The sequence below is a fragment of the Phoenix dactylifera genome, chromosome 11, assembly GCF_051530095.1.
Source record: "Phoenix dactylifera cultivar Ajwa chromosome 11, Ajwa_hap1_PhDact_Kaust_v1.1, whole genome shotgun sequence".
Classification (NCBI taxonomy): Eukaryota; Viridiplantae; Streptophyta; class Magnoliopsida; order Arecales; family Arecaceae; genus Phoenix; species Phoenix dactylifera.
The window spans coordinates 5,402,151-5,423,828 of record NC_143200.1 but is presented as its reverse complement, the minus strand read 5'-3'; the positions used below and the strand labels follow the sequence as shown (position 1 = coordinate 5,423,828).

General features: G+C 39.5%; 1 protein-coding gene across 2 annotated transcripts; it reads left to right on the top strand.

The window, feature by feature from the left end:
- Nucleotides 1-3,723: 3,723 nt before the first annotated feature.
- On the top strand, nucleotides 3,724-21,537 carry LOC103702453 (OVARIAN TUMOR DOMAIN-containing deubiquitinating enzyme 1). 2 transcript variants are annotated; one of them, XM_088706601.2, is made up of 8 exons: nucleotides 3,724-4,150; nucleotides 6,548-6,613; nucleotides 6,736-6,819; nucleotides 6,936-7,058; nucleotides 19,425-19,477; nucleotides 19,668-19,717; nucleotides 19,815-19,899; nucleotides 20,960-21,537. In XM_088706601.2, the coding sequence occupies exons 1-7, from the start codon at nucleotides 3,947-3,949 to the stop codon at nucleotides 19,877-19,879; spliced, it is 645 nt and encodes a 214-aa protein (XP_088562727.2). In that variant the 5' UTR covers nucleotides 3,724-3,946; the 3' UTR covers nucleotides 19,880-19,899; nucleotides 20,960-21,537. The 2 variants fall into 2 exon arrangements, with proteins under 2 accessions (XP_088562727.2, XP_008783115.3); XM_008784893.6 differs by having other exon boundaries at nucleotides 19,799-19,899.
- The last annotated feature ends 141 nt before the right edge of the window (nucleotides 21,538-21,678 follow it).

The following is a 21,678-nucleotide window of genomic DNA, read 5'->3' as shown; positions in this document are numbered from 1 at the left end:
GACCTAGACAGTTCGGTCGGGCTCATCTTCTTGCAAGAGGACCTACACCAACTTTTCGGCCTGTTCACCTCGCTGTTCCTTCAACTCGTCCCAGCCTCTTGATCGGTAGGGTCTCTAACGGCTTCTTTCCTTTGAGGGTGGCTATGTAGCACTAGCGGGCTATCATCTGGACACCTCAGATTTCTCCCACTCTATATCTTGTGGGGAATCACATGAGCAAGTGGTAGGTGGATACCACAACTCAGAAAGCATCAGGCTAGATCAGGTCTGAGAAGGTGATGATGTCTCACATGTGTTGTCTCTTTGGGATAGCCCCGATCTCTTGAGGAGCTCGGTGACCCGAGGTGCCCGAGACCGCGGCTGGACCACCAATAATCGTGTTGATCATTCCAATTGTCGGACGGTTGTCGATCGGCTCCAAGAGTGGTGAATTAGAGGCCAAGGTGGGCACTTCTCGATCCTGCCGAAGGCACACGTACTGCTCCGGTCAGTTGTGCCGAATGAGTAGCTCGATTTCATCCTTGAGCTAGACATACTTTTCGGTGTGGTTGTCGTGGTCTCGGTGAAAGCAGTAGTATCTCTTTGGGTCGCTAGATGTTTCATCTGAAACGGAGGGCGCAAGTAGCCTCAACCCTCAATCTCCATAAGGATCTGGATCCTCGGGATGGCGAGAGGGGTGTACCTCTTTAACCTCTGAGGAGGACTCCTGGGTCATCGCGAGCTCATCTCCGCATACAGATTCATGGTTTTTCTGCCAACAGATTCATGGTGGCAGAACATGGCCTTCTCCGCATTAGCGTACTTGTCCACTTGCACCAATTTTGTTTGCAAAGTTTGTCGGAAAGTGCTTCTCTAAGGAGAATAGGAAGTGCAACGGCCGTAGGCCACTCTTCATTACTGACATCGCAACCGACTGATCTAGGTTGCAAGCCTCCAAGGTCGCTGCATTGAAGCAGCTAATATAGTCTTTAAGAGACTCTTTCTTCTTCTGCTTGATGTTGAGCAGCGCATCTGAGCCACCGCGCCGTCTTTGGTTGGAGACGAAGTAGGCTGCGAAGAGCTGAACGAGCTGCTCAAAGGAGTGAACAAAATCGGGGCAGAGCCTGGAGAACCAGAATCAAGCCACCTTTCGAAGGGTTGCAGAGAACGCCTTATAAAACATGGCATTAGTGGCTCCGTGCAGCATCATGAGAGCCTTGGAGCTCTCAAGATGGTCCATGGGATCCGAGGTGCTGTCGTACAGCTCTACTTGGGGTATCTTGAACCAAGGTGGAATCGATTCTTCCATAGTCCGCCCGGTAAGGGGGGGTTCCGAGGAGAAGTTGAGATCATTGTTCACCCTTAGAGCCTGTCCCCTGAGGGCCTAAATTTACCGCCTATTTTCTCGATTCTCTAATCGAGATCAGCATTCCGCTGGGATGGGGGCTCCATGTGGCAAAGAGGTGACAGGGTCGGAGGGGAGTCCTCGCCAGAAAGGGGGCTTGGAGGATGCCATTTCCCATCCGACCAGGACTGCTCCATTGGGTGTGCCAACTCTAGGGTGACCACTTCGGGCTCGTTTGGTTCGCAGGAAAAAGAGGGGAGAAAGTGTGGTCAACGGAAAAGTAATGAAATGCCTCTTGTTTGGTTGGAGTTTTCAAAGGAGAGAGATGGGAAAGTTGTATTCCCATGGGAATATGATTCCCACATTTCATGGAAAAGTCTTTCTCATGAGAAACATGGGAAAGTTACTTTTCCATGAGGTGGGAATCACTCCTTTTTTATTTTTTCCCAAAAAGACCCTTCAGCATTAAAGAAGCATTAAAGAGGCATTAAAGACCTAATTTTTATTAAGGGCATAATAGGAATTATACATAACTTTCCTAGGAAAGTGGATGGTCAACCAAACATAAGCACTTTGGAAATTTGTCACTTTCCCATGGTTAACCAAACATGCTAAAAGTACTTTCCTAGATATCCTCTTCTTAGGAATCTGATTCCCAGGAATCATTTTTCTATGAGGGAAAATACTTTCTGCGAACCAAACGAGCCCTTCAAGTCCCGGCCTCAGGAGCGGTGGCTGATCAGGTGCATGTCGTGCGCTAGTGACTGAGAGTGGTGGCTGGGCTGGCCGAATTTTGGTTGGACTAGCTCCGGTCGCGTCATTGTCTGCTGCAGGCCTTAGAACGTCCTGGTTAGCGCCTACACCTGTTAAGTGAGTATGTTGAACTGCTCATTGTCCACAAGTGTGGCGAGTTGTTTCGACGGAGTAGGTTCTGGACTTTGCGACGACTCTCAGGAGGTCGAAACACGGCATTGCGAAGCACTCAATGCGCCTTGGGCTCCTCGTGAATTCATATTGGTTGTCTCTCCCTTCGATGGATGTCGATGTTGCTAAGGACCGGTGCCCTTCCTCTAGTGCCAATATGTTGCCGCCGAATTCGGGCTGAGGTTGGGGCACAACTTGGACGACTCTGAGGTCCGCTGGAGACGAGCTAAGTAGGCTGGTTAATGCGTCGAGGGTTGGTCTTCGCCGTTGGTGGCCTATAAGAATTCCTCTTGCCGGAAAATTTCTGATGTGGGACCCTCCGATGTTTAAGTCAAAAAAGCGAGGCAACAATGTAGAAAGAAGAGAATTTCAGTAGAGTATTATCTCTATGAGTAACATTGCATGCGTACTTAAAGTCTCTTAGGCTGCCTCTTTATATAGGGAGCCCATTTTGTCATTACTTGGTCTAACATGGCGTGCAATGATGGCCAGATAACGGCCGATAGTACGGCCAAGGTATGGGTGCCAGTCTGCGAGTGCAGTGGGTAGCACTGGTCTGCAGCACTGCCATGACTGTGAACTGTTAGAGCTGTCGGTTATAGGAACTGTTAGTCCTTGTCGACACATACTGATTGTTCTTTTCGGCCGATGGTTCCTTGGGCGATCGGCTCCTCCATCCCGACCAAGGAGCTCACTTCGGTTGGTCGGCTGCTTATCTAGGACCGAGATTGCTCTCCTTAGCTTACGTCCAAGAAAAAAAAAAGGATTGATCTTATTGGGTGTATTCACACACGTACTGTATGAAGCACCTGTTTTAAGCAAAAAAAAAAAAAAAAAAGGATAAGTCCGGCTTGAGATCGAGGTATCAAATATTTCTCCCAATAAAATGTTTCTTCCTCTTGTTTTACTTTTGGGCTAAAAAAGATTGGTAATCATACAAAATTCTTCACTATACATATCCCCTGGACTATAATTATTGATTTAATCACAAAAGGGATGGTTATGCGGCATCTAATTTTTGTCCACGGCACGACACAAGCCATGTGACCTGATCCTTTTTTTGGTAAAAAAAAAAAAAAAGAGGGGAGGGGGAGGGACCAGCCCACCCGCGTAGCAGCTCCATTACTGAGCCCCCCTTCCACTAGGGAATGTTCGATACAGGTCGCAGGTTTCGCGTGCCTTCCCCGACCCGTGGGCTCATCCCACTGGGTTCACCGCCTCACGTGTGGGTACGTCACCCCAGTGCCACCTTGGTACAAGTGGAAGGGAAGCATAACCGCCAACAAGCCAGCCGAGCGTGGGGCATCCGGTCTCCTAATTTAATCGACGTCCGTGCGTTTCGAATCCGGAAAACTTGAGCGGAATTATCGCCCTCTTACCACCGGGCTACTACCTTAGTGGCATGTGACCTGATCTTTGGGAGTCAAATCAGGTCAAGCATAAGTGGAGGTGAGACTCATTTGCGTTCCCGGGTCGTCAACACGGAAAGTTAGCTCGGATCGGACGACCCTTCTTGATCTCCCTCGGTAAATCACATCCCAGCCTCTTCCTCCCCCCATTGAAACCATCTCTCTCCCCTGCCCCATTTTCTCGTTGGTGTCCGAGGACCCTGCGAGCGAGCTGGCGATCGAGGCGGGGACGAGCGCGAGGAAGCGGAAGGCCGCCGACGGCGAAGGAGAAGAAGGCGGAGCGGCGGCGATGGAGAAGCTTCTTTCCGACCAAGAACCCGCGGCGGGGGAGCCCTCCGATTCTTGGTCTAACCCTAACCCTAACCCTAACCCTACCTCTGTCGCTCCCATGAATGATTTCGGTTGGTCCAGCATCAGAGACGACGACATCATGCAGCAGCACTCCGCCATCCGCGCCGAGGAGGCCACCAAGGTGCCCTTCGTCGGAGATAAGGCGAGCGTTCCCTTCCATCTCGAACTCCCTTGATGCCATTCCCTGATTCTCGCCAATTAATCTGTATTCTTGATCGACAATGTTGTTTAATTTTAGTCCAAGTAATTTAGTTGCACTTTCAAAATCGATACCATAACTGAGATTTTCCTAATTTTAGTATTGCTCAAATGTTTCCCGGTGGATCTTGGCTGCTTCGCTTTTTCCCTAAGATAGGCGCAGAAAAGTCAAAAAAAGTCTTTCTCGATCTGGTTCTGTAGTTTTACTGTGGTTATTTTGATCAGTATCTGTTTACGTTCTGGAGAGAATGATGCAATGGCCGAGATTTCTCAAAATATTGTGGTCCGAGTGATTTCAACTGAATTTTGAATGAGATTGTTGGTCCCTTTTTCTTGGACCAAGTGTGGAAAAGTCAGATGATAAAAGGACAGCAAGGAAAGTGCAACTTTAGGTTGGTCTGTGTCTTTTTCCATTTAATTACATTATAGTGTTGCAACAGTGTAATTTTATACAGTTGCATCGTTTAGTACTTTACTGACATTTCTGAGAATGTCATAGTCACTGAAATTTCCTCCCAAGTTTAGTATGGCTGTGAATATTATCAACCGGGTCTTAAATAAGATTATTGCTATTTTTCTTTCATTGATTTAGGCATAGAGAAGTTGAATAAAAAGAAAGAAGCAAGAGAGAAAAAATAAAGACAACGAAATTAGGTAGAGAGATGTCAAAATTGCTTCTCTAGATTCTGTTTGATGTGATGTTGTCAATACTAGTGCTGTTTCAGTTATTCCAGAGAAAGACACTGTGCCTTTAAATTCATATAGTTTGGCATGTCCAAAACCACATTCACATATTGAATAAAGTTTCATAGCTGTGATCTTTTCATTTGATCATATTTCTATGCCATTGTGTCAAATTGTTTGTTTTTTGATTGATTGTGAGTGATTCTTACATTGCTTGCAACTACTTTACCTTGATTAAAATTTTCAAATGAGGACCTCTAGATTCTGACTAGGGCTTCAAGTACTAGTTTGAAATTATTTTTGAATATTTATTGGATTAGCATGAATGCCACATACATTCAATTACATTTACTTGCTTAATTATTTGTCTTTAACGGTTATTTATATCATTTATCACATTGCATTTGCTTTTCAACTATCTATTTGTCCAGGTTATAAAATAATTCTTATTATATTTATCATAATTAAGATGATTTTTCTTAATTTCTTACATGACCAGAAAGTGATGGATAAAAAATTTCAAGGGTATAAGATGCTAAATTGCGACAAGTGGGTTGTAATTCCGTGCTACATGGAAATACAGAAAGAATAAATCGGAAAAAAAATAAATGGAGTGAAGAGGCAAGTTTGGTTTTTAAAAAAAAAGCCAAAGACAGCCAAGTATTTGCATTCTAAGTTGACCGTGCTATGTAACAACTGTTCATTCTTGGTTAAGATTGCCATTGTTCATTAGCTTCACATGGAGAATGTCAGATAATTGTTTTTATATCTGTTAAGTTCTAAGGGAAAAATTGTAAGTGTAGAAAACATCCATTATATTATAGGTAAGGATTTAAAGAAAATTTTAGCACTTTATAATGAACACTCAGGACAATTTTTCATCTTTGTTAAAATTTTTGATTCAGGTGGCATGTGCATGCATGCTTGGCATATCCTTTTTATCCCTGCAATTGATGTGCCAACAATTTAAAATGGTTATGTGTTAGTTAATTCAATCTTTCAGATAGTATGAAGTTGTTTTTAGAAATTTTCTAATAAGCTTTTATTCTCATGCAAGTAGTTTCATTAGTTTTTAATAGTGTTGTCGCTTGTAGTAGGATAAGTCTTACCATTGACCCTTATTTGCAGGCTGGTCTAGAGGAAAACTACACTAGTCTCATCATAGCTTATGTAAATACTTGTCAGTTGGGATTGTTCTTTCATGCATGTCCTGAATGATCAGAAAACCCGCTTTCTACACCTTTCAAATACGATACCTACCAAATCACCTCTCATATATACTTTATGACTATGGTCTTGGCAGGATAAAGCTACCTATAGTTAGACAGGATGAAGCTTTTTGTTTCTTATTACAATTGTAATTACTATGTGCCTCTAAATTTTGAATGCAGATTGCTAATGCAGACTTCAATAAATTCTGGTGTTACTTATTTTTATTAGGCGGTTTTCTGATTAATATATTATTTTAGATAATGTTTGATCGCCATATCAGTTGTTGATCATAAAAGCTGAATTTGCTGGAGCGAAACTATAACTTTGATTTTACTGATCATATGTAACTGTCCATTTCTATTTATACATTGATAGTTGTATTGTGTTCCATAATGAAAAATCATGCAAAATACTCATCATTTTTTTCAATATTTTGATAATGCAGGAGCCACTCTCTTCTTTAGCAGCTGAATTTCAATCAGGCAGCCCCATTCTTAAAGACAAAATCAAGGTTCATTAGAGTGGCACAAATGAGTGCTGCTTCTTTATTTCTCATCCTTGTTGACAGTCTTTAGACATTTTACTTTGGATTGGATTTTATTTATGTTTATAAGTATGTTATTCAACATGCAGCTGCTTGGTGAACAATATGGTGCATTGAGGCGAACAAGGGGTGACGGAAATTGTTTCTATCGAAGCTTTATGTTCTCCTACTTGGTAATGTGATAATATATGACTCAAAACACTCTTCTTCTGTTTGTATTTCAACAGTTCTCTGCCAAAGGTACTTTGGTTATAAATCAGTAAGAGTTATTTGTGAGATATGAAATTAGGAGCATATTTTGGAGACACAAGACAAAGTTGAGGTCGATCGTATTCTTGAGAATATTGGAGAATGCAAGAAGACTCTTCAGGGTCTTGGATATGTTGACTTTACCTTTGAGGACTTCTTTTCAGTAAGTTCATCTTGCAGTTGTTCTGTTAATGTGTCTCATTCATTTTTAGATGATGTTTAATTTTTTGTTGATTATAACTTTGAATTCTAAAGAAGTGATTGTCTACGTGATAAAGGTAAATATTGATACTCTTAGGAATGGCAACAGGTGGGGTATCTATGAAATTTGCCCTACCATTTCTGAATCTGTTTAAAATCCTATATCCCAAATCCGTCTGAAATTCGATTAAAAATTGGCACAAAAATCCCAAATCCGTCCCATCTAAGGATGGCAGCCAGGTGGGTTTTACTGGGTATCCTACCCCCGAATCCTAATAAGACCCATTAGCAAAACCCTATTGGCTCGTTTGGTTCGCGGGAAGCATTTTCCTTCCTAGGAATATGATTCCTGGGAAACAAATTCCTAGGAAAAGGATGCCTAGGAAAGTACTTTTGGCATGTTTGGTTGACCATGGAAAAGTGACAAATTTCCAAGGTGCTTATGTTTGGTTGGCCATCCACTTTCCTAGGAAAGTTATATATAATTCCTATTATGCCCTTAATAAAAATTAGGTTTTTAATGCCTCTTTAATGCTTCTTTAATGCTGAAGGGACTTTTTGGGAAAAAGTAAAAATGGAGTGATTCCCGCCTCATGGGAAAGACTTTCCCATGAAATGTGGGAATCACATTCCCATGGGAATACAACTTTTCCTTCTCTCTCCTTTGAAAACTCCAACCAAACAAGAGGCATCTCATTACTTTCCCGTTGACCACACTTTCCCCCCTTCTTTTCCCGCGAACCAAACGAGCCCTATAGGATTTGGGAAGGGTTTGGGATTTGACCCTCGGGTACTCACTACCCAAACCCAATTATTATTATTATTATATATATATATATATTAATAGACATATGTTTATATAAATATATATAAATAATAGACATATGTTTTGCATACTAAAAAGAGAGGACTCGAGTTTATGATCCGACTCATCAACCTAACCTCAAATGACTTGCTTCAAATATGTTCAGATTTGACATAAATTGGTTTGGGTAATAAGCAGGTCCACTCATCTAGACTTGTTTATTAAATGGATTTGGTTTAGGTTTAGACCATTGACCGATTTAACCTATTTTGATCTATTTAATAATTGGGTCGGGTTACCATTTAATCCATTTAAGACAAGTTATTCAAAACTTGTTTAACTTGTTTCTGCCCTATTTAACCCAACCCGCTTAACATGTTTAACCTGTTTAACTTGACTTGATCTATTTAATAAATGGATTATGTGGGTTTGGTTGGGTTACCTATTTAATAAATAGGTTGGGTACATATCAAACTTTTTGACTTGTTTAATAAACAATCCAAGTTCAGGTTGATAATTTTTTGACTCGACCTGCATCCGACTCAACTCGTATTCGACCCGACCCGACCCGATTGCTACCCTTAGTATTCGAATCTCAGACATTAAGGACACTTATAATCTTGACTCTTCTCTCTCTGTACTTTTCTCTTTCTGTCACTCGATTAATCAGACCCCAAAATGAGAAAACCCCAACCACCTTCCACACCAGCCACCACCACTATCTACCACCATCGTCCACCCTAACTTTGTTTCTCTCTCCCATTAGGACATCACCCCTCGTCCACTCTTCTCTCTCTATCACTCGATTAATTGAAACCCAAAGAACCCAAACCAACGTGCACCACCACCGTCCACCCTAGCTTTAACTTTTGTTGTCCACCACATCAACAGCTTAGGCACCGCATATTAACGGCTCTTTTGACAGCTTAGGCATCGCCTTTTGAGATTTGAGGAGAGTTGCTCTTTTGAGAGCATAGTACGATGAAAGTTGTAAGCTATGTTTGGGGGCGGGGGGGGGAGGCAGTGGTTTACTTGTGGCGGATGTCAACGGTTTGAGTATCCATGGCTTAAGCGCCACCACATCAGCTCAAATCTGTGCATGATGTTGAGCTATTGTAAGTTTCTTGATGGCATTAGGCCCGTTCAACGGTTTTGTCTGGTAGGTCTCTTACAATTAAATCTTTTCAGTAATTTTTAGATGGTCTTGCAATTTTGCTTCGCCGTGGGTCTGTGTTGCTAAGGTATCAACATTATAAAACTGGAGATTTGGGATGTTCAATGTTGTGATATTGCTTTTTGAAAATTATGTTTAGTAATTTTGAGATGGTTTTGCAATTTTGCTTGCTATCAAATGTGCAATACTCGATCAGATTGCTTTTGTTTTAATTGTGCTATATGGCTATGCAATTTTGCTTAATTTCTTATCATTTCATTGTGTACATGTTCTACAGTAATCTATTGTGCTTAATTTTTTATCGTTATATTGTATACATAATCTGCAATAACCAATTTTGCTTCATTTCTATCATTTTATTATGTGCATGTTCTGCATGTTTTGCAATAACCTAATTGTCAACTATTGACTGTGCTATTTGAGTGTTTTTCTATAAAGGTTGCATGATATCATTTTATAATATTTGTCAATTATTTTTCTGCTTAGTTTTGTGAAAGATGTCGTTAAATAGTGAGATTAATGATGCTGCCAGGACAAGTCCTTCATGCCCTTCTTTGGTTTAGTTGGGTTCAAGTACAACCTCAGGTCTCATGTCCCTGCAAATTTTACGTGAAGTTGGCAACTCCCTTGCCGACTTCACTTAATATTTCTAAAATTAAAAATAATTTTAAATGAAGTCGGCAAGGGATTTGTGAACTTCACTTAAAATTTGTAAAATAAAAGGAGCCTCGACAAACTCCGGTTTTGATCGAAATAGGGTCTAGAGAGTGGAGCCCCTCCTCCGTTCCTCTGCACCACTTCCCAGCCCTCTAGCGGTCTTCATCTCTCGTCTTTCCTCTCCCTCCCTCCCTCTCTTTTTCTCTCACATTCTTCCTCCCCCCACCCTCTCTATCATGTTGGGCCGTGCTCCACTGCCCTTCACTATCTCTCTCCCTCCCTCCCTCCTCTCCTGCTCTCCCTCTCCCCCGCTCTCTTTTTGTGTTGGTATGAGCTCGGCATGGAATGGTACGAGGTTGTACCGAACCGTGCCGCTAGCCGATCAGTACAGGCCCCGGTACCCGCACAACTATCCTTGGTCGGGCCCAACTTGGGGAGACTGAGCTTGAGCTTTGCTCATATTATGAGCCTAGCGATCAACAAATTTCAAACCAATCGGAATTAGGCTTTTCGGCCTGTACTAAATCGAACCAACACGAAATCGGGGCAACTCAGCTGCTTAGGTCGGTTTGCTGATAAAAACCTCCCAAAAGCCTTTGGTTCGACCATTCGACTGCTATTGTTCTCTCTCCTCTTTGATGCTGAGCGGCGCCAACGCCCTTGATCTATGTTGAAGATGATGTCATCATCCTTGACTGATGCTGAAATTGATTTCGTTGCCATTAATCGATGTTGTCGTCCTTGTCTACATCTCCAACCTTCATCGACGGTTAAGGTTGGGGTTTGGGGCTTTCGGTTGCTGCCACCAACAAGGTAAGCCCCTCTCTCTCCCCTTCCTCTCCCTCCCCCCTCCCCCCTATCTCTCTCTTCCTCTCTCTCTTCCCTCTTCCTGTCAATAAACCCCCTTTATATCTCTGTCTCCCTCTCTCTTCCTCTCCTCCCTCTATCTTCTCTCCACAAGCCCCCCTCTCTCCCTCTCCCTCCTCTCTCCTCCTCCCTCTCCATCTCCCCGTTCTCTCCCCCTAGGGGTGTAAATGGGTCGGGTTGGACTAGGTCATGAGTGACCCCGACTCAACCCAGTTCCTTGTTCGGGTTCTAATTTTGGACCCAAATCCAACCCAATAGAAGATCGGGTAAGGTCGGGTCAAGTCCACGGCTACAATTTTTGACCCAAAGGGTCATTTGGGTCGGGTCCATGTATAACCCGGTCCTAACTCAAAAAATTCGGGTTCGGTTCGAGTCTGTTTTATCAAAGGACTATTAAGGAAAAAGAAAAAGAAAAAAAAGAAAAACTCATCAATTGATCGGGTTTAATCGGGCCGGGTCGGGTCCCCATTTTATGACCCGAGTCTGATGCTCAGTCCCTCTCGTTAGTTTCTTACTTCCACCAAGAATTATATCCAGCAGGCTCTTTTTCTTCACCTGAACAAAAGGACGTGCTATTGGTGGGAGCTTGCTAGCTACCTTAACAAGCTGCAGCAAAATTAGCATAGTTTAACCTCCAGCAACAACTCAGGCACCCTTTGTCATAAAACATGGATAAGTAATTTTAAGCATACAGATGCTGACCTCAATGGTTTTGAAATATGTCATTAAAATGTATAACAGAGAATCAATTTAATTACACTTTATAGGCCAATTAAATTGGGGCCGGAAGATAGCCCGCCCAAAAATATACAATGTAAGTGAACAATGGACGAAGGCAGCATCACTGATTGACAACAATTAGCGTATTGAGACTATACGCCACCACATGTTTTCTACTCTTTGGTGCATGGGAAGAGAACATCTTGATAGTATAACATATTTATCAGCAACAAGGTAAAACAAACTTTATGTCCCCAAAAGGTTAGTTTAGCGCACATTCAGAAAGTCATTGAAGCTCCGACTCTGTCACGAGGTATGAGATGCAGCTCTGAGCCATGCTTTAAAAATACATTACCTGTATAAGAGACAGAAATCACACAACAATTATGAATGGATGGATCCAAAATGCAAATGTAATTTTCCACTATAAATCAGGGAACTGTCGATCAAAATTTACAACACGAATCCTAGAAGAGGAATTTTGATTGCGAGGGAAAAAAAAAGTAACCAGAAATTCTAATACAACAAGGAAATATTATCCTATTTGCATGGACTAGAAGACATTGAAGGTGAGAACAATCCACACCGTCATGATCAACTTGATAACCAAATGGAGCAGTTTTAAAATTCTAATACTCATAAAATCTACACAAAAATATAAACTCAAAGAGAAGATAGTTGTCTAAGTGCGCCACCACAATGTCTCAAGATAAATACAATCTGTCTGTTAGTCACACTATCATATAAAGATAACATCATATTTAGCGGATAAAATACTTCCTTATATTAGGGTACTCAAAATTTCAATACAAAACAAAAATCCAACAGCCTACATTTGGTAGCTTGAAGCTGGTGCTTCACAAGTTCATAAATTGCCTCTCTTAAAACCTGCAGTCTATCCAATGATGAACTATATTCACAACACTGAAGCAATGTGAATGATTTGTGTAGTGAATACAGTCTACTAGGTAATCAAAGCCAGTGTTTTATATCAATGAAATTTATTCCTGCAAACGTTTCATCTAAGCATGTAGCATGTGTTTTTGCATGCATAATACTATCACAGGCTTAGAGAAACTGAAATTCATGTCCAATTTTATTCTGCAGCTAAAACTCATGCGCACTAGGTTAGCTTCAAATAATGATATGAAAAAAATGATATGACACCTAATATTGTCTTATTAAGATTAAACAATAGCAAAAGAAAACTAGTTAGTGCCCACAAATATACAAATGGATCAAAGTGTGCTAGGAAATATGAACATGCAACTTATAGAACCATCAAAAACAACGAGTTATAAAAATCATAAGAATCCAAAATGCCTGGAAACAAGAACTTAAGACTTTGAACATGGTTCCTTCCTATCATGAAACTATTATCTAGGTTTTCATTTAGGAAGAACAAAAGCAAGGAATCATATTTATATAGCAACTGACACACAGTTTTCAAGGTTCTTTAAGTAATCTATAAACAATATGCAATTTGGCATTCTGAAAGACAGATACTACTGACCTGCTTTTGGTATAACAACAGAAAAGCTAGAATTAATTAAGAAAGCAGCAGTACATCCGAGACCATCTTCAAACCAGAGATTTCGAAATTTCCATTATTGTCAACTTTTAAATTTCAATGACCACCCACTCATACTTTCACCAAAAATAAATGATCCACCCATAATAACCTAAAATGACGTTTCAAAGATAGGATATGATGGATTTCCTCAAAAATAATCTTTCGACAATTGGTGATTTCTAAAAATGATGCCAGAGGCTAAAAAATGTTCTTTACCTACTAAAAGAGCTTATATGCTTGAATAGCAACAAAAATGCACCAATTTGCTCAATACCATCTTCAAACAGAAAAATTTCAAGGAGGCCGAAAATTGCATCGCTATTATTTCCAATCTTTATCAAAAGTGTTCATCATCTCAATTAGATGACTTTACTGTGAGATTGGCTTATTATATTTCTAAAAAGTACATAGGAGTCTCGTACCCTTCAGTTCGCAAAGTCGCACTCCGACACTGTTTAGACTTGATAGAAAAGAGCTGCAAAAAAAATTCTCTTTTTCACTTAGATAATAGATTTATAGTTAACCATGCTTAAAATTACAATATTCTTAACAATATAAACATAATAATGAAGATGATTGTTACCTGCATAAACTAATCATCAGTACAATAAAATTAGTTGTTTCGTAATCTTCAACCTTGTAATTTGTATGAGGAGGTGGGTTAGGGATATTCTAGAAAAAAATACAAAATTAAAAATTGAAACGTTTTAAAGCATTAGTATATGATAAAGTTAGGGATGTAATAGAAATTGAACCCGCAGATGAGGCAAGGTGTCTCGTAGCCAATCTTGTATGTATATCAATGCCTCAACCATATCAGGGGATAGGCTACTATGGAAATCATCCAAAATTCTGCCAGCAGTGCTGAAGGCAGACTCAAATGCAATGGTAGAAACTTGAATTGTGAAGATATCACATACCATTCTAGACAATATTGGATCTTTTGATTCATTGAACCTCCAATAATCTAGAATGTCAAAATTTTGATCCCCTAATGGATGAACCTGCTCAAAAAAAGTACACTGCAAGTTATTTTTATTAGTACTATTGATTTATATTTTAATGCAATCATCCAAATTAGAGATCATAAAATACCTTCTCTTCCAAATACATCTCTATTTCTGACTTGGATGGTTGGGCAACTTCTTCTTCTTGAATAAATTTTTCATAGTCTTGCAAAAAAAAAAAAAAAGACTCATCTCCTCTACCATGAGATGTAGACATCATCTCCTCCATTAACATGAGAGACATTTGCGTCATATGAAATTGTATAATCATCATAAAGATTTTGAAGAACATCATATACTTTCTTGATTTCAAATGAAGCACGAACAACCCCTACTGCAAGAATGTGAGAGCACTCCTTCCAATATTTGTCATTTTTTTCTTGCATCTTTAAGGCCATCATTGTCACAACTGCATTTGAACTCCTAGATTCTTGAATCAATAGCATCTGTATTCTCCAAATTTCATAGAAATACAAATTTGTAGTTAGACTTTTTGTTTGTGAAAAAATTTCAGTTATATGATGGAAAACTTGGAAAACTTTTAAGAAGTTACAAATAATAGTGCCTTGAGACCAATCTTCCTTAGTTGGCGCATCTTCAAAATTAGGATCTCATGCCTCAAGTCGCATAAACACATTCTTGAATTGTATAGCATCATCTAACATGAGTTACGTAGAATTCCAACAAGTAAGTACATATATGCATATCCTTTTCTTTCCATTCATCTTTAATTGTTTCACATCTCCCATAAATGTTTCCAATCTTGCTTGAGATGATTTTACATAATTAACAGCCTCGTGAATCCTATGAATAGCACCCTCCACTACCTTCAACCTGTCGTTCACAATAAATTAAGAATATGTGCATAGCAACGCACATGAAAGAACTTACAATTCAAAAGTAAATCTCTTCTAAATTGTCTTTGAAGTTCCATGGCCACAATTATATTTGCTGACAGATTATCAAGGGTGATTGAACCCAACCTTTTCTTGATATTCCAAGATAAAATGTAGCTAGCTATACAATCACTAATGACTAAGCCCGTATGTCATGAAGGAACCATCTTAAAATTGATAATATGCTTCCTAGGTTTTCAATCATTAGTGATATAATGTGCAGTGAGACACATGTATCCCAATGTCTGATTTGATGTCCACATATCAGATGTTAAGCTGATTCTTTCATAGTTTGCCTTAAACAAATTATCAAGTCTTTTTTTTTTACTTTTCATATGCTTTAAAGCAATCAGATGGCAATGTTGTTCTTAAAATAACACGAAATTCAGGTCTAAGATTCCTAACAAATTTCTGAAAAGTTGGATGCTCAACTGTTGTAAATGGCAACTCTTGTAGAATTACCATTCTTGTAAGATCTTCATAGCTTCTCTCTTGATCAAATGAATAGGGAGTCAACTCATTCAATGTAACACGATCTTTTAAAGTCACATTACGTGTTAACTGTTTCTGCCTCTCCGACCTCCTTTTTTAGCTTGCTTGGGAGCTATCTGTATTAGAGGGCTCCATAGCTTGAGAACAAAGTGTACTTGAAACTTCAGCTGTGTTTTTATTGCTACCCATCATAGATATTAGCCTATTTTTCACATAATTCAATAAAACTGTATAAGCATAATGCAACTTCAGCACTATTGGCTTGAAATTTGTATAAAAATGAACTTAATAACAGGAAATAAGCAAGCCTAAGACAATAATGAGCATCAGCATCAATGAGAACTATATCCAAAAACACTTAAGAATACATTTCGACATGGTATACTATAATTAATTAAAGAAAAACAGAAGTCAGTACAAATAAAAAAGAGAAAAAAGTAAGTGACTTAATATGGACATAACATAATGATCATAGTGCAACCCAAACTGAACAATTTTTTGTCAGCTCAACCTACTATATCAAATTAATGACCAAGCAATGATAAGCTGTGCCTAGGAAAATAAGGGATTATACCCTCTTTACTACTTGCAAATAAACTTAGATATTATATTGTTTATCTTTTTTGAAAGGCAATTCTCAAAAATCAGCCAGCCCCAAATTTGGGAAATGGGTGGATGGTTATGGTAGATCGCAAAAATCCTTTTATTAATTTTTAAATAAAAGGTATTTTTTGGTATATATGGTGTCTGGTAAGCATATATTGTAGGACTATTTTTATGGAAGGGCTTACCATATTCCTAAGACAAGGAGCGAGATCGCAAGAGCAGAAGCTAGAAGCTAGTTTTTATGGTTTCTCCATAAGGGCACATTTTCACTGCTTGTAGAAGCACTTTTGATTTTTACCAAATAATTTTTCTTTTAGAAAGTATTTTTTACTTTAAAACTCCTAAAAGGGCTTTTTAAAGCAACACCAAACATGCCCAAACCTACTTAAGTGGAAGTTCTAATGTGACTTAACTCTCTGTTAGACTATAAAAGAAAGAGTTGTATCTGATAACAAGCTCCTCATTGCACTCAATTGATAGGAGGAAAATAATCCTCGGAGTCAGGGTTGTCAAATGAGTGATCTCTTTGTGAGTAACTTGTTTTTAGCTCAAAATTCAGCTCGATATGGGCTCGCTAATCTAGTAAAGAAGCCAAGCTTGGTCTATGATTCCGAGCTTGAAAGATATATGAATTGAACTCAAGCTATGCCTTACATGCTTGTACTTAGTTCGATTAATCTTGATAAAAAAATATAAAATTATATTCATATTACATAATATTTTAAAGTTATATAATAGGATCCAAAAACAGCTAAAGTGGGATGGCACCATCAGTTCAGTATCATTCCTGTTTGGAGCCAACACTGGTTAGGTGTCGGGATGCCATACCGGTATGCACTGACTGTACCATATTGGTCAGTGCCAATGGTTTTTCATTCTTTTTGATACTGTTAGCTTCGGTACATATCATCAGTACTAGTATGTACAAATCTGATGGAAAAACAGGACATGGTTTGACTCTGGTATTTAAACTTGTTATATGTAGTAGTTATTTATTTATAAAAATGACTTTTTATGTCTTTGTTATCATATTTTATAATAATATGAGCTGTACATAAATATAATTAGTTCTAAAGTAAGTTATGTCTCATCCATTAAATAGAGATCTAATGTCTGAGATGTATCGCTTAGCTATTAGATAAGCATCTGCAACACCAATCTCACAATGCTGGTCCCAACTTTATTGCCTCCAAGTGCACAAGAGGCCTCTTCCCTCTCCCCTTCCCCCTGCCAGGAAAAAGAAAAACAGAAAAAAAAAAACCACCTTAATTTCATTGCTAGACTTGCTTGTCCCAGCCCCTTCGCTTAGGTCATCATTCCCTCACTACTAGTTACTGTTGACTATTCCTTTTTTTTAGACGCTCCCTTGAGGCTGCATGCATCCGACAAGCATTTTCACCAAATCTATTCCTTGTCTTCCCTCATCTTCAACTTTATCGGAGCATAATCAAGCCGGCTTGGGTGTGGATGAGCCAAGCTTGAGCTCAACCAAGCCAGCTTCTGACGAGCTTAAGCCAAGCTCGAGCCAGCCACATTGATGTTCAAGCTGGGTTTGAGCTGGCCTGAGTAAGCTCAGCTCATTTACGCCCCTCGTTGGAGTAACCAGCACTTAGTTGAGTCCTCTTGTCGGGTGAATTGGGGAGACCTCATTAAGGCATTTGCACCTCTTTGCTCCCTTCTTTCTTGTAGGTTCCTTCATGGAAGACTTCTAAACATGATCAGTGAGTTTCTGCTCCCACCAATAGTAGGTCTTCCTTGCTGTAAGAAGATCTGATGCTTCAGACTTGATCTATTTGGCGGAAGCCCCCACTTTCTTTCGAGCCCAGTAGAAGCCCCCTCTTTCTTTCTTTTGTATTGGAAATTTTCCATTAGATCTTTAATCATTTTCAGCATCTGCTGTTTTCAAATCATCGGTGATTCCATGAGGCAAATCTTTGGAAATTTTTTTAATTTCCATCATGTCATCACTTGAAAGATCTATTGGAGTTCCATAGTTCTTATCACATTTTTATTTCTCTTCAAAGAGATATCTACAAATATATTTTCATCCTAAAATATTTGTAGATCTTTAGGTTAGGGCAATTCCAACTTTTGATTGTAGAGAGCATAATGTCTCTTCAAAAGTTTTGTACTTCATCCCGTATTTATCGTGGAGTTTGCTCAGTGTATTCTTAAAATTCATCTCCAAAATTAGTGGATAAAGCTAAGAAGGAAGAAATGGAGGGGCAAAAGGCTTTTAGGGTTGATAACAAGTGACATGGAATAGACAAAAACATAGATCTAATTCTCCTCCTCAAGATTTCATATTTATTTAGATCCTTGTGCTCTTATTATTGGGGCTTCAAACATTTTTATGGTAAGCTATCGCTATAAAACAAGGATTTTTAATGTCTAGTCAAACCGTTTACCTCGACCACCGAATATTTGCTAAGATTGACAGTGGCATGGAATATCAGTAAGTGGAACTTGAAAGAGGTTAAGCGAAGCAATACAAAGAGCACCAACTCTGAGACTGAAAATGATGCCCTTGTTTAGCAAATCTTTATAGCAATATGACTCTCTTAATTCCTTAGTAGTTTCCTTCATTTACAATTTTAAAAATATGTAAAAAAAAAGGATCAACATCATGGTTCCTATCAAGGTCCGCTGCTTGGAAGTATCGGACTGGTACTGTTCCCATCCTCTTATAGTGTCTGCATGCAATATGGTATAGTAAGGTTCGGTGTACCGAGTGTTGGTAAGGTATAGTACCATATACTGGTACGGTATGGTAATGACTAGTATGGCAAATCTTGGTTCCTATCTTTATAATTCTTATCTATCATTTATAACTTTTACTCATTAGTGCTTCATGTGATCTTCTTATCATACTCGTGCTAAGTCATTTTTATGTTTGTAATATTTGGTGCTTGCAATTGTAAGAAAGATGGATGGAAATCCCCAAAGCAAACTAGCATGCACCAGTTTTATCATTTTCAAGATTAAGTATCATAATCTCCAAGATTGTGATGAGAGCTCCATTTCTGTGGGCTCCTAGAGCTACATAGGTAATCTCAGGTAATATATTTACTAGTTAAAATGGAAAAGCATGCAGAATTTGTTATAAATCAATTCTCTTTGTTAGATAATTAACCATGAATTGCTGAATATCTTTTGAGCATGTATCAAAATGAACAAGATTAAGAACTAAAATGTTCGATGTACCTCTGTCATCATGAAGTCACTGTTCCAAGTTGCTCTGGTGCTAAAACATCTGTTATTCTAGATACAAACTTCTAGATATTTGTTTTGGCATTGTCAATCGTTCTGCTGGTTCCTAGCAACCAATTCAACCATCTGCATTTTTCGAAGTTTCTTGCACGAACAGAAGATCTTGTAGATTCTGTCTTGATTTTTTTGATACTGTCCTCCCCCATTCCATGTTTGGATGCATATTCTACTTCAATTGTGTCGTCTTGTTAAATTGTGTGTGTGTGTGTGCATATGTATGTATATAATCCTCTGTCTCTGATGTTTCCAAGTGTGATTCAGATATTCATGGAGCAGCTGGAAAGTGTTCTGCAAGGAAATCAAACTTCAATAAGGTAGATGACCTTCACTGATTCTCCTTTTTTCTTTGTGGTGCTGTTTGTTAATATTTAGAAAAATCAGATCATATCTTAAATTAGAAGGGAAAAAGGAAGTTATTGTATATGCTGCAAAATTCATCCTCTGCTATAATTCCAGCAAATGCTTTGCTTATCCAGGGAAATATGTGCTTATTTTGTATTTCAGCCATGAGGAGCTCTTGCTAAGGAGCCGTGATCAGATGATTTCAGATTATGGTGAGAAACATTATTCATACCATTAAATTGCTCTTCTTATGCCACCATTGCTTTTGTACTCTAATGTAAATTGCTGGTCAGTTGTTATGTTCTTCAGATTTGTCACTTCTGGTGAAATACGCAAACGAGCAGAGTTTTTTGAACCATTCATTGCAGGCTTGACAAATTCGACTGTGGATCAGGTTCGTCGGGATTCCCAAGTCTTATTTTTATGCTGTGTATTCATTAATCTTATCATTGCTAAAGCATCTTTTCTTGTTGGTTGCTATTGTCTTTGAATAAAGTTAATCTGAAGGATTATAGCATGTTATGTGAATCTAAGTTTGCAGAAAATCATAAAGTTAGGGTAACCACATCACTATAGGAGGCTACTTTTTTTTTAAAATGGGATACATGGCTCTCTCTTATTGCTTCTTAGAGGAAGTTTTATTTATTACTTGAACATTCATTTGGTGCCCATTAATATGTATATGGGTTGACTATCAATGTAGGCTTGTTTGGATATTTCTGCAGGAATATCCTACAGAAATTGGGCCTGTTGGGCTGCCTAGCCCGAAGTCTTCTAAGAGTCCGCCAAGTCGTAGCCTATGTTCCAGTCTGTGGGTCTGCTGGTCTGCAAAAGGGAAAAAAAAGAACCCATGGAGTCCTTTCTTCCCTCCCATAGGATTCAGATTGTGCGGGGTGTTGGACTAATATGGGCAATATCAAAATAGGCTGCCTAATCCACGAATCCAGTAGACAATACAGCCCAATCCTGCTAGATTTCCGAAACAGGCCCCTATTATGCAAGATACTGTTGAGGTTGATCAATCTTCTCCCATGAGGACAGAACCCTATCTCATTACCTTAACAGCTGTCCACTTGGAAACGCTACTAGCTGGTTTCAGTTATTTCCCCTCATGTTCAGGCATATGGTTGATCTAGCCTTGTTCCCATTTTGGTCCTCAACCCAATGAACACGGCAAAATGAAAGCTTTAATCTTTAATGTGGGGAGGGGCTTGCACATCAGAAATTATGTGGTTATTTGAATCCACCACTTTTGATGTGGTGAAGTAGTGCTTGGAAGTGGCATCCTGCAGTTAATTTGGTCTCTAGGTTACAGCCAATTACAATCTTTTCCTACTTGATATGCTGGCAGACATTTGATAGAAAATCATATCCATTGATAGCTAAAATTGAGCAAGAAAATTTTTTCTTCCTTCATGGTGTAGGAATATGGCTAACTCTTGTCCGAATTACAGTTCTGCAAGGCTTCAGTGGAGCCAATGGGGGAGGAAAGCGACCATGTGCACATCACCGCCCTATCTGATGCATTAGGCGTTCCGATACGTGTGGTGTACCTTGATCGGAGCTCATGTGACTCGGGCACTGTGAGCATAAACCATCATGATTTTGTTCCCAGTTCGAAATCACCTCAGGAAGGCACTGCCCAGAGTAGTGAAGCCAAAACAGATCATCCAGTGACACCTTCTGTGACCCTGCTGTACCGGCCTGGCCACTATGACATTCTCTACCCCAAGTAACTTCCTTTGGGTGCTGCCTCATGAGTTTGGTGTGTTTTACATTTACATGTTTTCATCACATTGTTGGTTGCGGGCTGCCGAAGGTGGCTTAAATGGACAGGAATCGTTGATTCTGGGGCTGCGCCATGAAGTGATCCCAAGTCCCCACACAGAATACATTTTGTCAAGAGAACGCCATCTTTTTTTGTTCTTTTTTTTTTTTTTTTTTGAGATTGCTGACAAAAAACTATCAGATGCAACTGGGACTCTCTGCACTCTGTGTTTAATGAAGATTGATATCTTGGATGCAGGGCTAATAAGCGGAAGTGTCATCCAATTTCTCGTACAACTTACGTCTTGAATGGTTCATCACTCACTTCCACTGCTTGGCCCGGGTGCGGTCGTTGTAGAACGCTACCAGCCCGGGTCGCTCAATTACGGCCTGTTGCTCTGCAGTG